Here is a 20,810-nt window from a genome sequence, read left to right as displayed (position 1 = left end):
TGTTAAGTGAAAAAAATTGTAACAACATCAGAAAAAAGAACATTACATAATAAGTTTGGAAGCTTAGACTAATAAGTAGGATTAGTATATAAGGTAGCTACCCTAGTAAGAGAGTGAGCGGCTATATTAGTTTGTCTCTAAACCTATGCCAAGATCTAATCAGACCTATGTGATAATAACTACTTACTGTCACGACCCAACCTATGGGCCAAAACGACACTAAGACCTAGGCCAGTCTAAAGCCCCCGAGCCTGTAGTAAACTTAACTATTTCTCAACCCAATCCTAAGGCCCATTTGGGCCCAATTTCAAGAATTCAACCGGACAGAGTCTAGCCATAAAATAGACCATTCAACATGAAGTTTTTGACTCACCCGTCCTGTAAACACAATATATAATAAATTGGCGAGCTCAGCTCACCCTTCACATACTCATAATATCACAAAATCCAATGCGAGCTCAGCTCCCTTATCCAATCCAGTCATGCATGCAATTAATATTCTTACAAATTCAACACAATATTATATTACAGACCCAAATTAATTAAAATACTCCTAACACATGCGAAGTGTAAAATTTAACTCAATTGTATAAAATACATTAAATATTACTAATTGACCTGTGAAGAAGAAGAGCAGGTTAGTCACAACAAGTAATCCTCCTGTAACTTGGAAAAATAGATGAACAGGAGTGAGTGTTCGACTCAGAGAGTAAAATACTAATTTTAGCCACAATTTCTATAGCTATCTAAAGCTAAAGCATCCTAAGAAATTGAATGCAACATCATCATAAATTTCATACAAATCACATCATAACAGTAAAAAGGTAACTTGGAATACTCAAACACCCAATACTGTTCAAACAGTATATATATGGGAGCTGATCTCCTATATAGCTCTCTTAATCCAACTTCTGCCAGTGAGTGTCTCTCAAGTTGGATTTTTGCTTAATAAACCAAATGCGGGGCAAGCAAGTGTCTCTCAAGTCGTGTCTATCCTGACTTATCCATAAAGGACCGGATCCCAGCGAGTATCTCTCAAGCCATGTCTACCCGTCCTATCCATATCCAATACCACACACCACATGCACAGGGCTCTAAATTACCACAAACAACATCCATGGCACTTCATCAATTTAAGAATGTAATATAAGACGTGCCTAGTATTAAACTACATAGATACATATTTATAAGTGATGCATGGGCATGCTTCAACATATAATAATATTAAAATTATAATTAAAATTAATATTTTACTCACAGACTTAAACCGAGGTCACTGCGGCAGCTGGGCGGAGGAGGAAGGCTGTCTCGACTCACCTGACAAATTTCATTGTAATTATTTAATATATTTAACTCAATACAAGCTTGTAAAAGATCAAAGACACCTTAAGTCGTGCTGAAAATCCGGCAGAGTCTTCCCTATACCTAGGACCTACCTAACCTGCAAAAGGATTCAAAATGCACTTCTATATCTGCAAGTCACACATCTACAACTCAATCATATCACATGGCCCCTCTTGGGCCCACCCAAACAGTCAACAACCATAATTTAAAAAATTATAATTTAGTCCCTACAATTATCCCTTTTGCAAAAACTACCCATTTGAGCTCCAAAAATTCTAAAACTTTGCCCTACGGTCCTTAACAATATTGTAGAGCTAATGCAAAAGGAATTATATTGTTCTAACCTACCACGAATATTTTATAGATTTTTAATCAAAATCAGGCACTAGATAATTAAGAAAATGAGAGTTCGGGTTTACCTATGCCAATTCCGACCCTAGAGACGCGTCTAGGACCTCTGAAAATGGTGGGGTAGCCTATACTCTCAACCCGGTTCTGAATCTTTCCTGGAAGTCTGTCTGCCGAGCCTGAAATTACAGACCCAAGCAATCGTTGAATTTTCATAAATTGAATGTACCTATGAGAAGCCCATAACACGTGAGTTAGTATATAATTTTTACGGAATTTTTTAAACTCATTTAATTCTCGAAAAAACATTGCGAAGTCTCACCGGACTCACTGAAAAATGGTGTCGAAAAAATTTGAAATGGGTATTGCTGCGAAACTCTCAACGAGTGGAGCACTCCGGTACTCTAGGATTTTTGGTGGGGTTTACAATTTTCGAAAAATTTAGCCCAAAAGTCAAAATGGGCTAAAACTTCCTAGGCAAAAATTGGATAAACCGCTTGATAGATTTTTGTGTTCTTAGTGTTTATGGAAAGCTCTCGAGGTGTAGATGTGTTTTGGAACAAGACCTGGTCTAATTGGTGGCCGGATCGGTTGAATTTTGGTCGAGAAGGTGAAATATTATGCAGCGCGTAGGGGGAGTTTTTGGGTCTTTTTTCGACAGCCTGGAGCGTCGGTAGGTGGCGGAGAGAGGTGCTGGAGGTGAGCCAGCGAGCTGGGGAGGGAGGGGCGGTTGTTGGCCGGCGAGGGGAGGAGGGAGGAGATAGAAAAAGGGAAGGGAAGTGAGGGTGTCGGGGCGTGCGGGGGAGAAAAGAAGAAGGGAAAGAGGGCCGGTCTTATTTGACCGGTCCGACTCGGTCCGGTTCGATTCAGGGTACCCGAAATTAAATTTTTACTCTGCCTTGGGACCGAAAACGAGGCCCAAAAATTTCGAAAAAATTTCAGAAAACTCAGAAAAATTTGTAGAGTCTAAATATATTTCTAGTTTTGTTACGTGGTCTTTAAATAAATTTTTAAAAATCATCAAATTTTATATTTTCGAAAAACCGAACCTGATTTCAAAAATTCGAAAAATTTCAAATAATTTCTCAAAATTTAAATAAAATAAAATATTAATATCTATTCATAAAATAATTAATTTAAAATTAGGGGTGTTACACTTATAACCAAACTCAGAGAGATTATCCTACAAAAAATAAATTGCATCAACAATACCTTTTGATTCAATCTTAATATCCACACAACTAATATGATAATTGCCCAATCAAAGAAGAGTTTCTTTAAGTGCAAGGGCCTTGGCAATATTAGGAATGAAAGTATAAATACTGAAACCTGAAACTCCCGAAATAAATTGCCCATTCGAGTCTCGAAGAATAGCACCAAAAGTTGTCTTATTTTCATATCGAAATATACCAACATCAAGGTTGCATTTCAAACATCCCCCTTATATGTTTGCACTAAACAGAACTTTGCCTACACATGGAAGCAACTTGAAATCAAGAAACTTTAAAGCAAAAACCTGACAATCTCATGAGCTGATGTCACAGTATCTTGCCACATCAACAAGTTGCGACAACACCACAAATGCCACATAATCATGTTAACTTTGGCTAGAGTGTCATCATCCACTGCATCCAACAAAAAGTCAAAACACTCATGAAAGGAAGGAAAAATACGAAAAAAGGGATCAAAACGAAAATACTGCCAATAGTCATGAGCCAAAGGACAATATAAAAGAACATGCAAATCACTTCCTTTCAAGCCACATGAAGCATAAATGGGATTAACCTTAACACCTTTATTTCTTAATCTCAATTTTGTGGGAAGAATGCCCCGCATGACTCACCACATAAAATTCTTGACTTTGGGTAGCACTTTGAGCTTCCAAACTTTTCTCCAATGACCTGGGATAACAAAACTAGATAATTCTTCATAGAATTAATAATTAAGTGATACCCAGATTTCATTGTATATTTACTTGATTTATTGAAATGCTAAATTCCCATATCTACCTCTCTGGATAAATTCAAAGGAATACAAATAATATTATTCACATCATCACGAAAAAACTACTCATTTAATAGATCTACATTCCAATTAGACCCATTCTCATTAATCAACCCTCGAACCTTAAAGTCATCCAAGCCTTCAATAAGAGAAGTATAAAAAAGGATAACATTTATAAAAAGTGTATTTAATAATTTGCCTTGATTACCTATACTCACGTTATTTATAGTGAAGCTAGAAATCCATAAATTAAATTACACAAAATGTGAAAAATATTATCCACTAATGTCTTGTAATTCATGATATTGATCAAATGATAGCTATTGTAAAACATGAGCTCATGTAAAATTAAATAACGAAAAGTAATATATATATATATATATATATTATATATAATTTATGCTTTAACATATGAGAGGCTGTAATATAATTTTTATCAAGTTAATATCATGTATCTTTCTTTATTAATAAATGTGGTACAAAGTGTTAGTTACTATTAAATAACGCTAACATTACGAATACGTAGCGCTGACGTGGTGACTCCTGGGTGCCACATAAATGACATGCGAGCCTATTTAAAGACAGAGTCTGGAGAGGAGTCTCTTCGATGTAGGTAACTTTTTACACTAGGAGAAGTGCCTTTTTCCTTTTTTTTTCTTCCTCAAAGTCCCTTGATCCAAAAGATGGTGGAGGCTTTAGCAAGAAGGATTGGAAGTTATAAGAGGAAAATAGAAAAGAAGGATCAAAAGGATTATTTAAGGGTGTTTGTTTTTATTTGTGATAGGCTAAGAGTTTTACTAATTCATTTCTAGGCAATTGTCAGGGATCCGCACAATGGTTAGAGTGTTCTCTACATCTATCAGTATATACAAATCATTTAAAAAAAATATTAAGTTCGAAAAGATCAATATAAACTGTTAAATATTAATTGTTAGTGGTTAATTATTTATATAGTGATTTAAAATAGAAATATTTGATAAAAATAATTATTAGATTAGCTGTTAAATATAAAAATATTGATATTTTTTTGTTGATACTAATCAAAACGCTTTTTTAACCTAAAAGTTAGGAGAGATAATTTTTCATAAAATACTTTCTCAAACTTTAAATATTACTATAAATATTATATTATTAAATAGTATAAATAAAAAAAATATTTTAATTACAGGAAAAAATACTAAATGTTATTTTAGAAGTTATCATTAAGCATGGTCGAAATCGACAAAAGACAAAATCAAATCCTAGTTAAATATCATCAAGAGTCTAGCAGGCTAATTCCAAATGGGCCTAGCCCATTACTGGTACGCAGCTACGCACTACACCGCGGTGTTGGTGCAGCCTCTCCGAAGACAAAGGCGCAGCAGTCATGGCGACTTTCGGCCGACTTGTTAGAACCGCCAGGGCGTGGCGTGAAATCGCGTATCCCAAAACCCTCAACCTCTCTCGTGTCCGCTCACATGACTTCCTTCGCCGTCTTCATCACCGTAAGCTTCTCTACTTCTTTCTCCTGGCAGTAATTGCCATCAAAATTGCTTTGAATTATTGGTTTGGCGTGTAAATTAGGCGCCTTTTCATTGATATGGATGGTTACCCTTCATGATTTGATTAGACTACATAAAATATTCAACGATAATCAAGTCGCAGTGCGTGCATTTACTGTTATAATTGGGAAATGCAGGGTCTGCATCAGAAATTCTACGGCCACTATTGCTGCCTAATGCTGATCGCACTTACTCAACACTTCCAGCTATTTTATCTGCTTTCTTTGGAGTTGGAATGCTACAAGTGGCCTATGCGGATTCTGATCAGGTTTATCCAATTTGCATTTAAATTATACCATAATAAACACCATTTATGAAGAATTGAATATGTTATTTTGTACCATTATAGTTTCTGAAACAAGCTTTACAATGTGAAAAGCTGTGATTCTTTGCATTGATTGTAACTGAGCTTTCTGCAGGCTGCTGCTGAACCTTCATTGCCGTCGGAATCTCCTTCAAGTTATAAGGACCTAGAGGAGATTGCCAAGCAAGAAAGGCAGCGAATTGAGGAGCTGCTTAAAAGTAAAGGAGTTAGATTCGGTTATTACCCCCGCTTCACTGTTGCTGTTAAGGGTCAAAAGGTTATTACACTTAAGTTTAATGTAATTATAGTAACCATACCTAGAGCTATAACAAAACTATTTATGCCAATCAGCCATAATCTCTCCACTTTGTTGGGGAATTGAGGGTCTTGAGTTTGAGTCCTTCCAACCACCAGTATTTGATTGAATTATTGAATGGGGTGGGATTGGGGAAAGGGATGGCCTACCCCTCATTGTGTGCCTCAGACCATTGGGCCTCATGACTGATTAAAAAAAAAAAATTATACTTACTTTCTTAATGCTTCCTTTGTTTTTGAGAGTGTTACTATTTTCATGTGAATATTAATTTCTGAAAGTTGATCCCACAAGGGACTAATTCATTTTCCTTATCTGAAATGAATAATCAGTGATAAGTTGATTGCTAAAATATTTCTAACAAGAGTGTATGTTATGTCATAGGTCACGATCAAGTTTCAAATTCCTCCTGCATGTGATGTTCCACAGTTGATTGCAAACCTGGTTTCAAATCTTGGACTGAAGGTTGATGAGCGTGGTGGTGGTTCAGACATGCTGTTACGTGCCTGGGACAGGTTTATTGAAATGAAGTTTTCATTGTGAAATTGTTCATAGAATATCTAGTTTCAAATAATTCTCTTTTGTTTATTTTTTATTGTTATTGTGCTTGTGCTTGTTATTCATTCACTGCTTAAATTGTGCTAAATCTCTGTTTCTCATGTGCAATGTCAGTGCAGTTGCCTGGCAACTAACACTTAGCTGTCCAGAAAAACAGAAGAAACCTGATGGGGACACAGGACATTCTGCAGATGTTAATACAACTGAGGGAAATCTATGCATTCTCATATTTCGTTCACTCATTAGCACAGATAAAGCAGTTAGTACAGTCTGGAAACTAATTTCTCAGTGATAATAGAAAAAGCTTCTTCTAAATTACATCCAATTTATTGCAGGAAATTGAGTTTATAAAGGGTGGAAGCTTAAGCACCAAAGAGCTTGAAGCTCTGGTGTCTGTTCTACAATTAGCTGGTGGGAGATTGAAGATTTCAGAAAGAACAGAAAGAAAACCAGGGGAAGGTGCTGCTCGAATGCCGTCTGCAGAAAAATCAGTTGCCACTTTGGAGTCCATGGGAGTCAGAATATATGGACTCGATGAACCACATGTAAATTCTTCTAATGGTGAGATAACATGGGACAATATTGCTGGGTATGATCAGCAAAAACGGTATGTAACATGAATGTTCAATGTACAACCTTTATTATTACATTTTGATTGAATTTAATTTTTTTTTTCTTGCATTTGTTGGCGTGATATTATAAGAATTGGGATAATAATACAATGAAATTGGCGTTTGAGGACCTGTCAACATGTAATGGCAATTTTTACTTAGCCGAATTATTTATATTTCAACAGTTGAGTCTCAATTTATTATGTATGGAAATCAGATTGGTTTTCTTAATGAGCCAGAATGACTCATTAGTCAAATTTGTGTTCATTTTGCTGTGCTATCTCTGCAGAAGAGTGCATATATGTGGTTATCATGGGATGGACTTACAAGCACATATTGTTTTACTGTTTAGTATCATGCTTCTAGTCATATGCATGAAAGTGCTGACAGATACTCCTCTTTAACTGGCCATTATCTAGAGAAATAGAAGATACAATCTTGTTGGCTCTTCATAGTCCTGAAGTATATGATGATATTGCTCGTGGGACACGGCGTAAGTTTGAGTCAAATAGACCTCGAGCTGTGCTTTTTGAAGGTCCACCAGGTTCATCTTCTAGCCAAGATCTCAGGGAAATATGTTGTTGAAAGTGATTTCTTTATTATTATTATTATTCATGTGTAAGAATAATGTTTATGGTGCTTCTACATTTTTTTTGTCAACCTTTGGAAGCCTGAAGGGCATCAAACACATATAGGCCTGCCTTCCACTCCAAAGCTTTATTGTATTATTTTGATCACAAAACTACATGATTCTTGGCCTTAATTTTTGAATGATTAGTGAAATACATAAAACATTGTTGTTTGTTCTGTTGATTGTCAGTATTCCTATCTGCCTGTATAATCATTTCATTTGGTTTGTACACCTATATTGTAGCGAGACACATACTTAGTTGATATGGACAAGCCTGCTTATAATTTATGATAATTTCCAGGCACAGGGAAGACATCTTGTGCACGTGTTATCGCTAATCAAGCGGTGAGCCACAGTACTTAATAGACAATATCAGTACTTTTCACCTTAATACTATCCTTGCATTCTTCTTCTTTGTCTTTCTAATTTTATTTAAATCATTCTTAGTTATATTTGATCATGCCTTTTGAGTTGTGCCAATGAGAAGAAATTTCTCAGAACTTTGATTCTGAGTTATTTCATAAGGTGTCCTTACCCATGTGATCTTTCGTCCATGGATTGGTATCCTTTCTCTCTCTCTTCTAAAGGAATTTGAACCTGATAAAGACAAGGATTGCTGGTATATCAATAATAATTTCCTGAAATAAGAATACATGTTTGCTGTTTATTGCTTGCTTGAGTTGCTGATATGCTAATGTAATTAAGAGTAAATTAATGTGTGTCCTGGAGAGTTTTTCACCTGCATGATACAAACTTCAGGATAAGATATACTGATAGCATCTGAGTTTTGCTTTACCCTTGATGTAAAATATCGTCTGCAACACTTGATATAAATAAATCAAATATGCATATGCTTATGCCTTGACAGGGTGTCCCATTGCTATATGTGCCTTTGGAGGTTGTGATGTCAAAGTACTATGGGGAAAGTGAACGATTGTTGGGAAAAGTTTTCTCTCTTGCTAATGAGCTTCCTAATGGTGCTATCATTTTTCTGGATGAGGTAACAGAAGCAAGTTAGGCTCACTTGATAGGGGTTTCCTAATGTTCTACATAGTGTACTGAGTACCTTGCCATAGCCCTCAGTTGCAGTACAAGCTATGCCAGTCTATTTAACATTCTGTGTTCTCTTCCTGTTTTTCAACATCATAACAGGTTGACTCTTTTGCCGTTGCTCGGGATAGTGAAATGCATGAAGCTACACGTAGAATTTTGTCAGTTTTATTGCGACAGGTGAAGATGGCATTTACTGTACTTTCATGAGCCTTTTGCAGGCTGCTAATTCTTTATGTTATTAAGTATATTGCCCCTGCTATATTTTGTTCTTGCTATGGTTTGTTATGTCAGTTTGCCCAAATCTATCAGAGAAATACTCTGCATGCTTTAATTAAAATAAGGGGAAAGTACAAAAATGTACCATGTCATTTAGGCCATTTTCAAGTAGGGTTCTATGGTTTAGGTATTGGCAAACTAGTACTTTGTGGTTAAGTCCATTAGCAAAGAAGGTTCAAACATCGTAGTGTTGTTGATGATTTGTTATGGTACCATTTTTCAGTTAAAATTCAATTTTTAATTAAATTGCGAGACTCGCTTGCAAATAAAAGTAAAAGAAAAAGGGCAAAGTATACTTTAGTACTCTAAACTTTTGCGCGTTTGAACTTGACAGTCAGAAGTAAGTTTCGTTATAATTCAAGGATGAAACTTTCCTGTCATTAACACTTTGGTGAAAAAGTGCTTAATGACATTAATGGTACTAATGTGTAAGCTGACTTGCTGACTTGGCTTGCATTTTTTTTTTTTAAGATTTGGTGCTAATATGGATTGTGGGTCCCGCAGTCATAAAAAAAGAGGATAAAAAACGCTAAATCCCCGTATTTAAAACCGTATTCATAGGGTGTGCAAATAGTTAATTCAATTTTGAATTGAACTAAAAAACAAAAAACCATATTTTAGTCTAAACTAAAACCGAATTGAATCGAACTGTAGAGACAACAGAACCAACCAAACTAAAATAAATCGATCTAGTTCAATTTGAAGGATTGGTTTTTCAATCTCGGTTTTTTTTTTTTTTTTTTTGGTTCAGCGTCTAACAACTCACACTATTACATAGTCACCGAATCAATCGAAACAAACATGAAATTGACAAAAACCCATTAACAATCCATTAAGTAATCGACAAATTTCCGAGCCATGAGAAACAATTAGAGTCAGCTTACACATCAGCACCGTTAACGCTGTTATGCACTTTTTCACCAAGTGCTAAGAACAGGAAAGTTTCATCTCTGAATTGCAATGAAACTTTGTTCTGACCCTGAAAAAGTTCAAGGTACTAAAGTGTGCTTTGCCCTTAAAAATATTATGGGAACCATGTGGCATTATTTTAATTTTTTTATTTTATTTGTAAATGGGCTCCATAATCTAATTAAAAATGAATTTTTTAATTGAAAATAGTGTAATATCAGCGGCTAGTAACATCGTTGGGATGTTTGGACACCTTCTTTGCTAAGAGATTTAACAATGGGGTACTGGTTTGTCAAATTCAAGTCACAAGACCATACTTGAAAATGGCAGCCCAAACCACATGGTATTTCTTTATACTTTCCCTTAAAACAATGATCTATATTTTACTGTGGCTTTAAGGTATTTGGAAGCCCCTTAATACAAGCTTTACTAGTTACTCAAGTAGTCTTAGAGTTCTTGTTCTAAACCCCAAGTCCATTGGAGCGCCCAAGAACAGTCTCTTGTTTGAGTGCATTCATATGAAAATATATGAAAATTTTGTAGTTTAAAGTATGAATTTTGCATATGACGTTGACTGAGCTTTTGATGTGCTTTGATAATTTGTGCAGATTGATGGATTTGAACAGGATAAGAAAGTGGTTGTCATTGCTGCAACAAATAGAAAACAAGACCTTGATCCTGCTTTAATGAGGTATATTGTTGCATATTATTTTCTGGGGTTGATGGAAGCCTGAACCGATCAAAGTGTTTCTAACTCGTATTTAACCTGTGTTATCAGCCGATTTGATTCAATGATTACTTTTGGCCTCCCTGATGAGAAAAACCGTCAGGAAATTGTTGCCCAATATGCAAAGCACCTAACCAAATCAGATATGGAGGAGCTTGCCAAAGTCACAGAAGAGTAAGCTGGACAAATTTCTGACAGAGCAAATGCTGTATTATCTTAATCATCTGAGTTTCTTTTTTTTTTTTTTTTTTGATACTTTGGAAAATATTTATCATTTGGGTATGTGTAAGTGCACTCCCCATAATATGGGTAATAATTTGGCTAAAACTCTATGGACACGGCTTTGAAAGGATTATTGTCTTAATTTACTTGATTGTTTTATAGCTCAGAACTTGATCTGATTTTAGTTAATATAAGGAGATTGTCTGTTTAGACTGATATTTGACCTGTCTTCTTTGTTCTTTGACCCAATAACATGGGCTGGTTTTTTTTTTAGTGAATATTTTTCTTGTTTGTTACTTATGGTTTGCTCCTTTCTATACTCAGCATGTCTGGAAGGGATATTAGGGATGTTTGTCAACAAGCTGAAAGGTCGCGGGCATCAAAGGTAACTATTTCTTATAAATTTTAAATTTTCAAATGGTACTATTTACCAGTCTCTATTGATGGCCTCAACAGATAATCCGAGGACAGGCAGATAAAGATGGAGAGCAAGGGTGCCTTCCATCTTTGGCAGAATATATTGAAAGTGCTGTGAATAGGCGAAAGGCTATACTTAGCATTGCAAATCAAAGAAGTCCAGGTTTTAATCCACGCACAAGCAGAGGTCAATTAGATTTATGTTAAGAGTATGCAAAGATGCGATGATAATGAATACACATAATTAGCAGGAGTATTGCTTGCAATTGAATATTCTCTTTATAATGTATAGACTATATATATCATTTTTGTGTTCTGTAAACACAATATCTTCTGTCAGTGATCATATGATGTCTGTGGCTACGATTGATTCTCACTAAATTCATCAGCGAAATGAAATACTTGAGGATAACAGCTCAATATCAATACGAAGCTCACATGGTTTCTGCTTGACCGGAAAGAAGAGTAAATAGTAATACAAATGAAGTACCAGTGCCAGTGTCATCGCGAACTTCAAAAGCTTAGCAATAAAGCTCCTCCCCCGTAAATCACGAATGCAAACAAATAGCCTACTCAGTTGAGCGAAGCAAAGCTTTTGATTGAAGAAAGTGAGATAATGACTTTGTCTCGGAGGCATGCCTGGTTGAAAACTGGCTGCCTGATCGTCCAAACTAGCAGCTCTTGGAGTCAAAACTTAGTTGGCTGTTAGAATCTTCGCTGACGAGGTCAGCTGCGTTGAGATTGTCCGTCAAGAAGTCAAACAACTTTTTCTATTAGGAATTCAAACAGACTATTGACATATTTGATCTGTTCTTCTGAGCAGCTTATGCTTTAGTAGCTACCGTTTCACTGGCTCTAGTATTCACTGGCTTAATTTCCATAATACGGATTCCGAAAAAGGCAGCGGTCACCTTCCAGCATCACAAGCGCAACCTGGGACGGTTCTCTTCGTTTCTTGCGGCTAGGTTTGCTCTGGTTCGACTGGGCGGATCAGCCTTCACTACCGTACCAAAGAGTTAAAAACTGGGTGTCAGCTATTCTTCCTTTTGGAAGGCCCATTGGGCCTGAGCACATATAAATTTCACAGTAGATTAGCACTAAACAACCAATAATAGAGTGTAATCAATGAATAATAATAACAATAGTATTAACTATTTGACAAGACAGAGAGTTCTTAATCATGCGCGTAACCCCGAGAGAGATGAGAATAATCCTGTGACGCGCTTTACAGAGCGTGTTGTATTCTCATAAATTACTGGCGAAGGAAACGCAGATGGTAGTTAGAACCATCGTTGCGTCTCTCATTTTCTCCCAGTTTTCTTATTTCAATCCAATAAGCAATCAGGGGAATCAAAATGGCATCACGAGACAAGAAACCAGCCAAACCATCCAGCAGTCGTGCGGCCGGTATACGCACTCTCTCCGATCTGAATCGACACTCGGGCCCCGATTCCGACAGTGACGATGATGCTCCTCAAGAGTACTACACCGGTGGCGAGAAGAGGTCCCTACTTCTTCTTTTTATACTCTAAATTCCCTTTTCATTTATGTATCCACTCTTTTGTTTACGTAGCTCTAATTTCATAATTTGTTTCGTGTGTTTTGCGATTTAATTTATGATTTGTTGTTTGGTTTGGGCTAGAGTATTGAGGGGAAAGGTAGGGAAAGATACAGGCAAGAGATTACCAGGCACGATACGATCGATTTTCTTGACCTTTGAATGGTTTGATGTCGATGAAATTTGGGGTTATTGATGCTTATTGCCTTTAAGTTTCACAGAGAATAGTTTTGGAAAGGAAATAAATGGTTATTTTAACCAACTTGAAGTTGAGCTTAATTTTGAAATTGTGGGTGCAACATTCCTAGGCACGCTAGTGTCGGCATGGGCTGTTGAAGGTTGCTTAGCAGGCTTGAGGAACTAGCATTTGGGGAGGTGGAGAGCTGCTTTGAGTATGAGTTCTTGGGTAGGTCTGGATTATGTGGCATGCCGTTGGTTGGGTGTATTCATTTTATCTCTAATAGTGAAGGAAAATGGAAGCTCTGCGCCTTCGAAGGATTAGGAAATGTAGATTAGGGTAGGATAACCTCTCATGGTGCAGGTTACTTGGAGATAAGGGACTATATATGCATTGATCTATAAATGATCTAGAAACAGTTTGGAATGGGACCTAAATGGTATTATGTAAAGACGCTGTGAGGTTAAGGAAAAGGGACTGAGCTTATTAGCTGTTGTGTAGTGCATTGTTAGCTTTATGTTCATTCTTGTAATTATTAAGCTTTAGATGAAGAATTCCTTATATTTTATATATGGAAATTGATTTTGTCTCTTATTTTAGGGTATGTTCTCGTTTTAGGCATTTTAATGAAAAGGAAAGCTTGCCTTTATAAATTTTATGGAGACAAGGAATTCGTGGATGATATTTAATTTCATTATAGTTGTTGTATTAGTTATTGGCTAAAAATAAATTTGTCTGTAAAATGCAATTGTTTCCTACTCTGAAAGATAAGATGATTATACTTTGTGCTTTTATGGCTCTGATTCGGTGCATGAATTTCATAAGTTGTGAAGCATCAATTAGAAGGCGGTGATGGATTATGGGTGGAAACATATTATTACAGATGGTCTATGGAACAGTGCTTTTCGAAGTAACATTGGTTACTTCAATTTGCTGAGTCACAAATGTGAAAATATTGAGTTCAATTGCAGCACCTGATATTCATGCAATTTGTTGTCACATTTACCTGACTGGGTGGAAATCTTTTCTGATCCATATTCTATTGTCTAATTTATTTATTTGACTCGATAATCTTATCATGTTGACCTTTTTTTTCGTGCATGCAGTGTTCTTAAGAAGCTTGTTTATTAATGACTGAGATTTGTAACTGCAGTGGTATGCTTGTTCAAGATCCTTCAAAAGGTAATGATGTGGATGCAATTTTCAATCAAGCTAGGCAATTGGGAGCTGTTGAAGGTCCTCTTGATCAGTTTCGTCCATCTTCGAGCTCAAGGAGCTTTACTGGAACTGGTAGATTACTCTCAGGGGAAACTGTACCATCTGCTCCTCAGCAACCTGAGGCTGTGATTCACAATATTGTATTCTGGAGCAATGGTTTCACTGTAAATGATGGCCCTTTGAGGAGGTTGGATGATCCAGAAAATGCATCTTTCTTAGAGGTATAACAATTTCAGTTTCAGTTAGATAAAATGAAATATTGCTTGAGAGAGAGAGAGAGAGAGAGAGAGAGAAAGAGGAGCATAATTTGGACTTTTGTGTTGGAGGTAGGCAACTTCAGTTTTTTTTTACTTCTGCTGTCACTTGTTAGCACTCTGAGAAAAATGTAAAGCAAGCCTTATCTAGGCATCCTGGTTTCTTGGTATTTCCTTTTTTTGCCAATTTAACAATGAGTAATTATCTAGGAAAGAAATTTGCAGACTTCAAACTTGCATTTTGTTTTGCTGGATCTTTTATTTTTGGCTGGATAAACAGCATAACTTACACATAAGTGTGATGTGTTGCTGTTGCTTTATTACTCATGTTTTCATTTCCCCCATCCTTTATTTTCTTCAGCATATTGTTGATGGTGATATTACGGGTTTATTTTTTTGTTACATATCTGTTGCAGAGCATCAGAAAATCTGAGTGCCCAAAGGAGCTTGAGCCTGCAGATAGAAGGTCCTCGGTTCATGTCAATTTGATTAGAAGGGATGAACAGTGTCCAGTAAGTGTGTTTCTCATATTTAACTTATTGTGTTGCATTCCTACTAAAATTATGTGCTTGATTTTTGACATTTATGAATTTCAGAGAATCCTATCTGTTATAAAATAGTTTCATTAAGTCATCATTCCAGTTGACAGTTATTTTTTTAATGGGAATGCATGTGCTGCTGCTCAACATTTTGAAGGACATTGCTAGTTTTGCTGGATCAGTATTTCATTAATTGTTTTCTTGCAGGAACCAGAGAAGCAGCGCCATGTTCCATTTCAGGGTGTGGGAAGAACTCTAGGTAGCAGTAGTGCTCCAGCAGCAACTGACCCAACTGTTGATTCAGCTCCTCTTAACACTGCCCCAACCCCATCCATTGGCCTGGTTGTGGATGAAACATTGCCATCAACTTCTGTTCAGCTTAGGTTGGCAGATGGGACCCGCATGATTGCTCACTTCAATTACCACCACACTGTGAATGACATTCGAGCTTTCATTAATGCATCTAGACCTGAAGGTGCTCAGAATTATCAACTGCAGCTGATGGGATTTCCTCCCAAGGTTCTTATTGATCCAACTCAAACAATAGAACAAGCAGAGCTTGCCAATTCAGTTGTTATTCAGAAATTCTAGCCAAGCTGGAGGAAAAGGTCGTGTGCTTTCTTTAGTTATTACTCAGCTGCTTATTGTACCAAGCAAACTAATTCCATGGACGTGTAGAACCCAACTCCATTTCCCATATAATTTAAAGAGGATTTTGGTGGCTGATTGCGTGGTTATTGAAAATCAATTTTGTGATATAAAATGCTCTTTCTGCACGTTGTGTTGCCTAAATTGTATGTACATATTTAGCATTCTTGGCATTTAGCTGTTGCCTGGGAGTAGGCTAAACTGCCTCTCAACCCTCAGCTCTTGCATATGACATAAACGCTTCTTTACTTTGGAAAATAAGAGTAGTTGTAAAGTTCACTATAATGGGCCTATAAGAGCAATGTGCTAGGCAATCCATCTTTAACCTGCCCGGTTCCTGTGGGGAACTTTAGCTGTTTGTCACCGACTGTCTGCAAGTAAAACATAATAAGACTCAGACAAATGGCTTCCCCACTAGCTTTCACTACACAAATGAGAACAAAATTTCAGATTTCGAAAAACATTTGGCAGGGATAACAGGCAATCCAAAAGGGATTGATTAGTGAACTTTGTGGCGTGGTCAGTTGAGGCTTTGAATTGAGGTTAACCATAAGGGCCTCGTCTTTTGAAACTTGAAGAGAAAAAAAAAAAAAAAAGGCTTTAGCCAGTATATCATCAATTATGTCTAGATTTTATTGGGTAAATGTTATTCGTAATTATTTAATTTTATAAATATTTTTATATAAGTTATTAATTTTTTTTATAAAATTTATTAAATTTTAATTTAATTTAATAAAAATTATTATGATAAAAATTAAAAATTTTTAAGTAATTTATTGATTTATCAACTATTTATAAATAAATTTACTTTATTTTATTAGTTTCTTAAAAAATAAAATGAATACGTACAACGCATCCAGCTATGCTCTCACTATCAAATCCTTCCCTTTACTCTATTTCTTCTTAATCAACACCACTATCAAATCCTTCCCTTTACTCTGTTTCTTCTTAATCAACACTACTAATTATGTAATTTTATTTATAAAATAATTGATAGATTAGTAAATTAATCTAAAAATTTTTAATTTTTAATTATAATGACTTTTATAAAATTAAAATAAAATTTAGTGAGTTTTATGAAAGAAATTAAAATTTAGTAATTTATATAAAAATACTTATAAAATTGAGTAACGATGGCTGATTTTATTCTAATGGGTACACTAGTGGTTAGTACCTGTGCAGGCATATCAGGCCATTCTCAAATGAAAGCCTCAATAACTCTTGAAGTTATCAAAGTCGGTTATTTTCCATCAATTGCAGAGGTTATACATTCGCATATCTTACATCCCTGACATAAATTTTCATATACATATATTGTTCTTGACGGAAACAAAAAGGATGCTTAAACAACGATCAAATTAATGCACCTGCAGAAATCTCCTTGCACTATCGAAAATATATAGCTCTCACAATTTAATGTCATAGGTGCATGCTAATCATCATTTCTTCTATATACACTTATTAATGCGATGTAAATAAAATGGTTTACGATTTACAGAATTCTCAAGCATCCTTTTTTGGAGCCCAAATCTTTGCAAATGGATGAATTCCATTTCAGGTTTCAAACTTGCTAGGCATAAAAAATGCATAGCTCCCAGAAATAAGCTCCATCTACATTGACTGGACGAGAAAGAGCTTACATTGTCTGCCAAAAGAAACCGTTTCAAAATTCTCTCATTAGGGTTGGCTGGAGCAGGCCCCTCCGTTCCCCTAAAACCCTAGTGGCATGTGCTCTCCACGCACAACATGAAAGCCAAACCTAAACCATAAATGGGTTCCAAAATCTCATCAAAAGATTAATGGGTGGTTTTCATTTTAAGGGTAAACATTACCTATAAAATTTTTTTAATAAAATTTAGAGGTAATGTTTACCCTTAAAATGTTTTATAATACATTTTAAATTTTATTTTATAAAAATTAAAATATATTTTAAAATATTTTAAAATTTTAAAGTGTTATGAGATTTTTTTTTTTAATAAAATTTAAATATAAAATAATATATTCCATTTATTTTAAGTAACAATGGGACAACAAATGAAAGGAGAGCATAAAGGAGTCATGTCAAGGGGAACAACATCCAAAGGCCACTTATAAGAGATGAGGGATCAAGTTGTTGCCCGTGCCTAAGCAACAATGAACTATCCCTTCTTTATTATTTTTATTATTTTGTGTCAAATTTGTGAATTATAGATGTCGACACATTTCAAGCAGTGCCATCCAACTTTCTTTTAAGTAAGATTAATTAATATAATAATACATACTTGTGTGGTGCACAGACAAATTTGAAGGGCAAGCCCATACCCCACCATATATATATTCAAAGCTTTTGTTAAGCTGATGATGAATCTGAAAGTTGACTATACTTTATTAATCATAATATCGTCCTAATTATAGCGTAATTGCCTGACTGTTTGCCAACCCTAACTAGTAGTTTAAGTTGACGTTAAAGTAGCTTTGGTGTCAAAATCATTAAGACTTTACCTTTAAGTTGACAGTCTGTTTGGGAATGAAATCGAAAGAGGGGAATATATATATATACATATAAACTTTCTGTTTTAAGAGAAAAAGAGAAGAATGAATCCTCCCATTTATTTCAACAGTGTCACCATAGCTTTATAAGCTGTCAATACACAGAAGACATATTAATGTAATTAAGTAATTATTAATTAATTGGCAGCCATCCCATCTTGAGACCCACTTCCCAGTGTTTTCTTCTCTTTTCTTTCTTTTTTCCCAACGTAATTAAAGACTACAACTTGTGATAAAATTAACTTTCTCAAATTAAACTTTATTTCAATGATTGCAAAATATTTATTTACAAACTCACAATATAACAATCTCAACTTGCTTCTTTCCATCAAACCACCATTTTATGATCAAAATGGATTCTTAACTGAATCACATCTTCTTAGCTAATTAAGTTAAGTGTATCTTATAAAAATTTAAATTCATATAAGAATGAATTTAATTATTATTAAATTAAATATTTTATATAAAAAAATATATATATATAATTAATTAATATATATATATATAAAATACATAAATTTATTTTAATCTATCGGGTGGATATACCCATCCTTAGTTTAGGCTCTCTATATAAACACACCCATGTAAGTTTAGCCCATCTCAAATAATTAAATATTTCAAATAATTAAATATTTTAATTGGCTTCAGTTTTTGTTCAATTTATTTTTTTTTAACTATTGAATTACATTGCAAGGTTCAATAGGCAAATTACAGACAAAGCCATTAGCAAACACAAGTCGTAAGCTCTAAATCTAGCCCAAACAAAGAAAACTCAAACCTAGAGAAATCTTAGAAGATTAGCAACCAAAGAGACCAGAGTCACTAGCAGCGCTGTTTGTCAAGCCTCCTAGATGGGAAAGAAGAAAACCCGGAGTTTGACAACAACAAGAAAACCTGCATGCATTCAAGAAACCCCAAATATGATCTTTCAACCCAACCAGCCATTGGATCGTTGGTAGCCTTCGGACAGAAAGGAGTAGAGTTCACAGCCTCTCAATCTCTTGTAGCTTGGGGGAATTGGCAACCACCAAAAGATACTTTTAAGACCTAAGATAACAGGCATCATACATGCAAAAAACCTTTTAAGAAGACGGTGGCCACCCAACAATGCCACCTGGCTCAGCCTAAACAATGCCACATTACAAAGTCACTATACAGATTTTTAAGGTTATCATCACTTTTTCCTCCGAGAATTGCAAAGCACAACCAAAAATACTATATACTCCAAACCCCGGCGGAGGAGACACTTGTAGATAGGCTTGAAAACCAAGCGTCCTCCTCTGCCCTAGCCTCTAAGTGCAGGGGAAGTCAATGGAAAAGTAATAAAACAGAAAGTTAAAAGAAAGTTTCTCACTCACTCTAAAATTAAGAGAGTGTACTTTTTTAAATTTTTGTTTAATCTATTAGGATATATTACTTGTGCGCATATATATATATATATATATGAAAGAAAATTAAAAGAAAAAAGTATAGAATAGTAGAAAAACTATGGTCAACACCAATAGTCTCTTGTGGCCTGTTTTCCCTCCATCTTCAGGAATCACTAGCACTGCGACCTGGTGTTAACAACACAGCATATAAATGGAACCAAGGAGCTATCAGAATATAACAGTACAGGAACAGGGCAAAAAAAAACACAAAGAAAACAAACAAGAAGGCTGTCCTTTTTAGGCATATCGCAAAAGGCCAAAATGGGTATTATATGCTGTTGTTATTGCACCCAGCCGCATACACAGTGACAAACCATTATTTGAAATTAAAGAAATTCAAGCAATAATTTACTGTAACAATGTTTAATTATTGCCAACATCTTAAGGAAATGTCTAAAAGATTGATGAGCAATTCTCAAAAAATGAAAAGGAATTTGTTGATTCAACTTCGCACTCACAAGTCATAAACAAGTGATAAGAGAGCAAATCATTTCCTAATTGGGGAGCATCATTGGTGAAATGAAGTATTTATTGCAAGTGGACCACATGCACACTGTTGGCCTCTCTCCAGCGTCCTTCAAAATGAGTTGGGTAGCTGCCTACATTTTTTTGGTTGATTAAGTTGAAACATAGAGATTTGAATTTAAAATCTCATAAACTAAAAAGATATTTTAAATATTTGTACTTTTTCTCACTGATTTATCTGATTAAGAAGAACACCCCATGGCTTCAAGGTGGTGGAAGTTATTTTCAAAGGCGAAAAGAGGACATAGCCTGCGATATATGCGTCCATTTATTAAAAATAATAATGATTTAGAAGGAGGAAAAAAAAAAAAAATATATATATATATATATATAGAGGGAAGTAAAAAGGAAAACTCTTTACGTTATATTATGCAACTGTTGATGGAAAAGACGTAAAGTAAATGAGAGAAGCTTATAATAGGTTGAAAGGAGAATAGACTCACAGTTTCTCTGTAATCTATATGATATGCCCTCTCCACCTCCACCATCTTATGTATATCTTTGCACCACTGACGTCTCTTGCCTTTTTCTTTCCACCGCTTTGCTTTTATTCTTACGCTGTCGTGATGGATTCGCGTCCTATAATGCCCTCTCTCTCTCTCTCTCTCTCTCTCCTCGTTCTTCCTCTCATTAACCCTAACCTTCAGCCATCTTGCAGATGCTATGCTGACCC

General features: G+C 35.4%; 2 protein-coding genes across 4 annotated transcripts; both read left to right on the top strand.

Moving 5' to 3' along the window:
• The first annotated feature begins 4,965 nt into the window (after nt 1-4,965).
• Nucleotides 4,966-11,621, top strand: LOC110631926 (uncharacterized). Of its 3 annotated transcripts, none has more exons than XM_058130495.1 (14): nt 4,966-5,180; nt 5,375-5,505; nt 5,657-5,839; nt 6,239-6,369; nt 6,527-6,671; nt 6,748-7,019; nt 7,443-7,567; nt 7,956-7,999; nt 8,523-8,654; nt 8,807-8,884; nt 10,501-10,583; nt 10,671-10,793; nt 11,166-11,226; nt 11,298-11,621. In XM_058130495.1, exons 1-14 carry the CDS (start codon nt 5,063-5,065, stop codon nt 11,463-11,465), a joined length of 1,794 nt encoding a protein of 597 aa, XP_057986478.1. In that variant the 5' UTR covers nt 4,966-5,062; the 3' UTR covers nt 11,466-11,621. The 3 variants fall into 3 exon arrangements, with proteins under 3 accessions (XP_057986478.1, XP_057986479.1, XP_021635641.2); XM_058130496.1 differs by having other exon boundaries at nt 11,276-11,529; XM_021779949.2 differs by having other exon boundaries at nt 4,967-5,180; nt 5,657-5,818.
• A 787-nt stretch (nt 11,622-12,408) lies between these two features.
• Nucleotides 12,409-15,781, top strand: LOC110631927 (plant UBX domain-containing protein 4). Its single transcript, XM_058130497.1, has 4 exons — nt 12,409-12,762; nt 14,148-14,433; nt 14,883-14,978; nt 15,213-15,781. The coding sequence occupies exons 1-4, from the start codon at nt 12,614-12,616 to the stop codon at nt 15,594-15,596; spliced, it is 915 nt and encodes a 304-aa protein (XP_057986480.1). The 5' UTR covers nt 12,409-12,613; the 3' UTR covers nt 15,597-15,781.
• The last annotated feature ends 5,029 nt before the right edge of the window (nt 15,782-20,810 follow it).

The sequence above is a fragment of the Hevea brasiliensis genome, chromosome 11, assembly GCF_030052815.1.
Source record: "Hevea brasiliensis isolate MT/VB/25A 57/8 chromosome 11, ASM3005281v1, whole genome shotgun sequence".
Classification (NCBI taxonomy): Eukaryota; Viridiplantae; Streptophyta; class Magnoliopsida; order Malpighiales; family Euphorbiaceae; genus Hevea; species Hevea brasiliensis.
The sequence above is the reverse complement of the archived record's forward strand: the minus strand, read 5'-3'. Positions and strand labels throughout refer to the sequence as shown.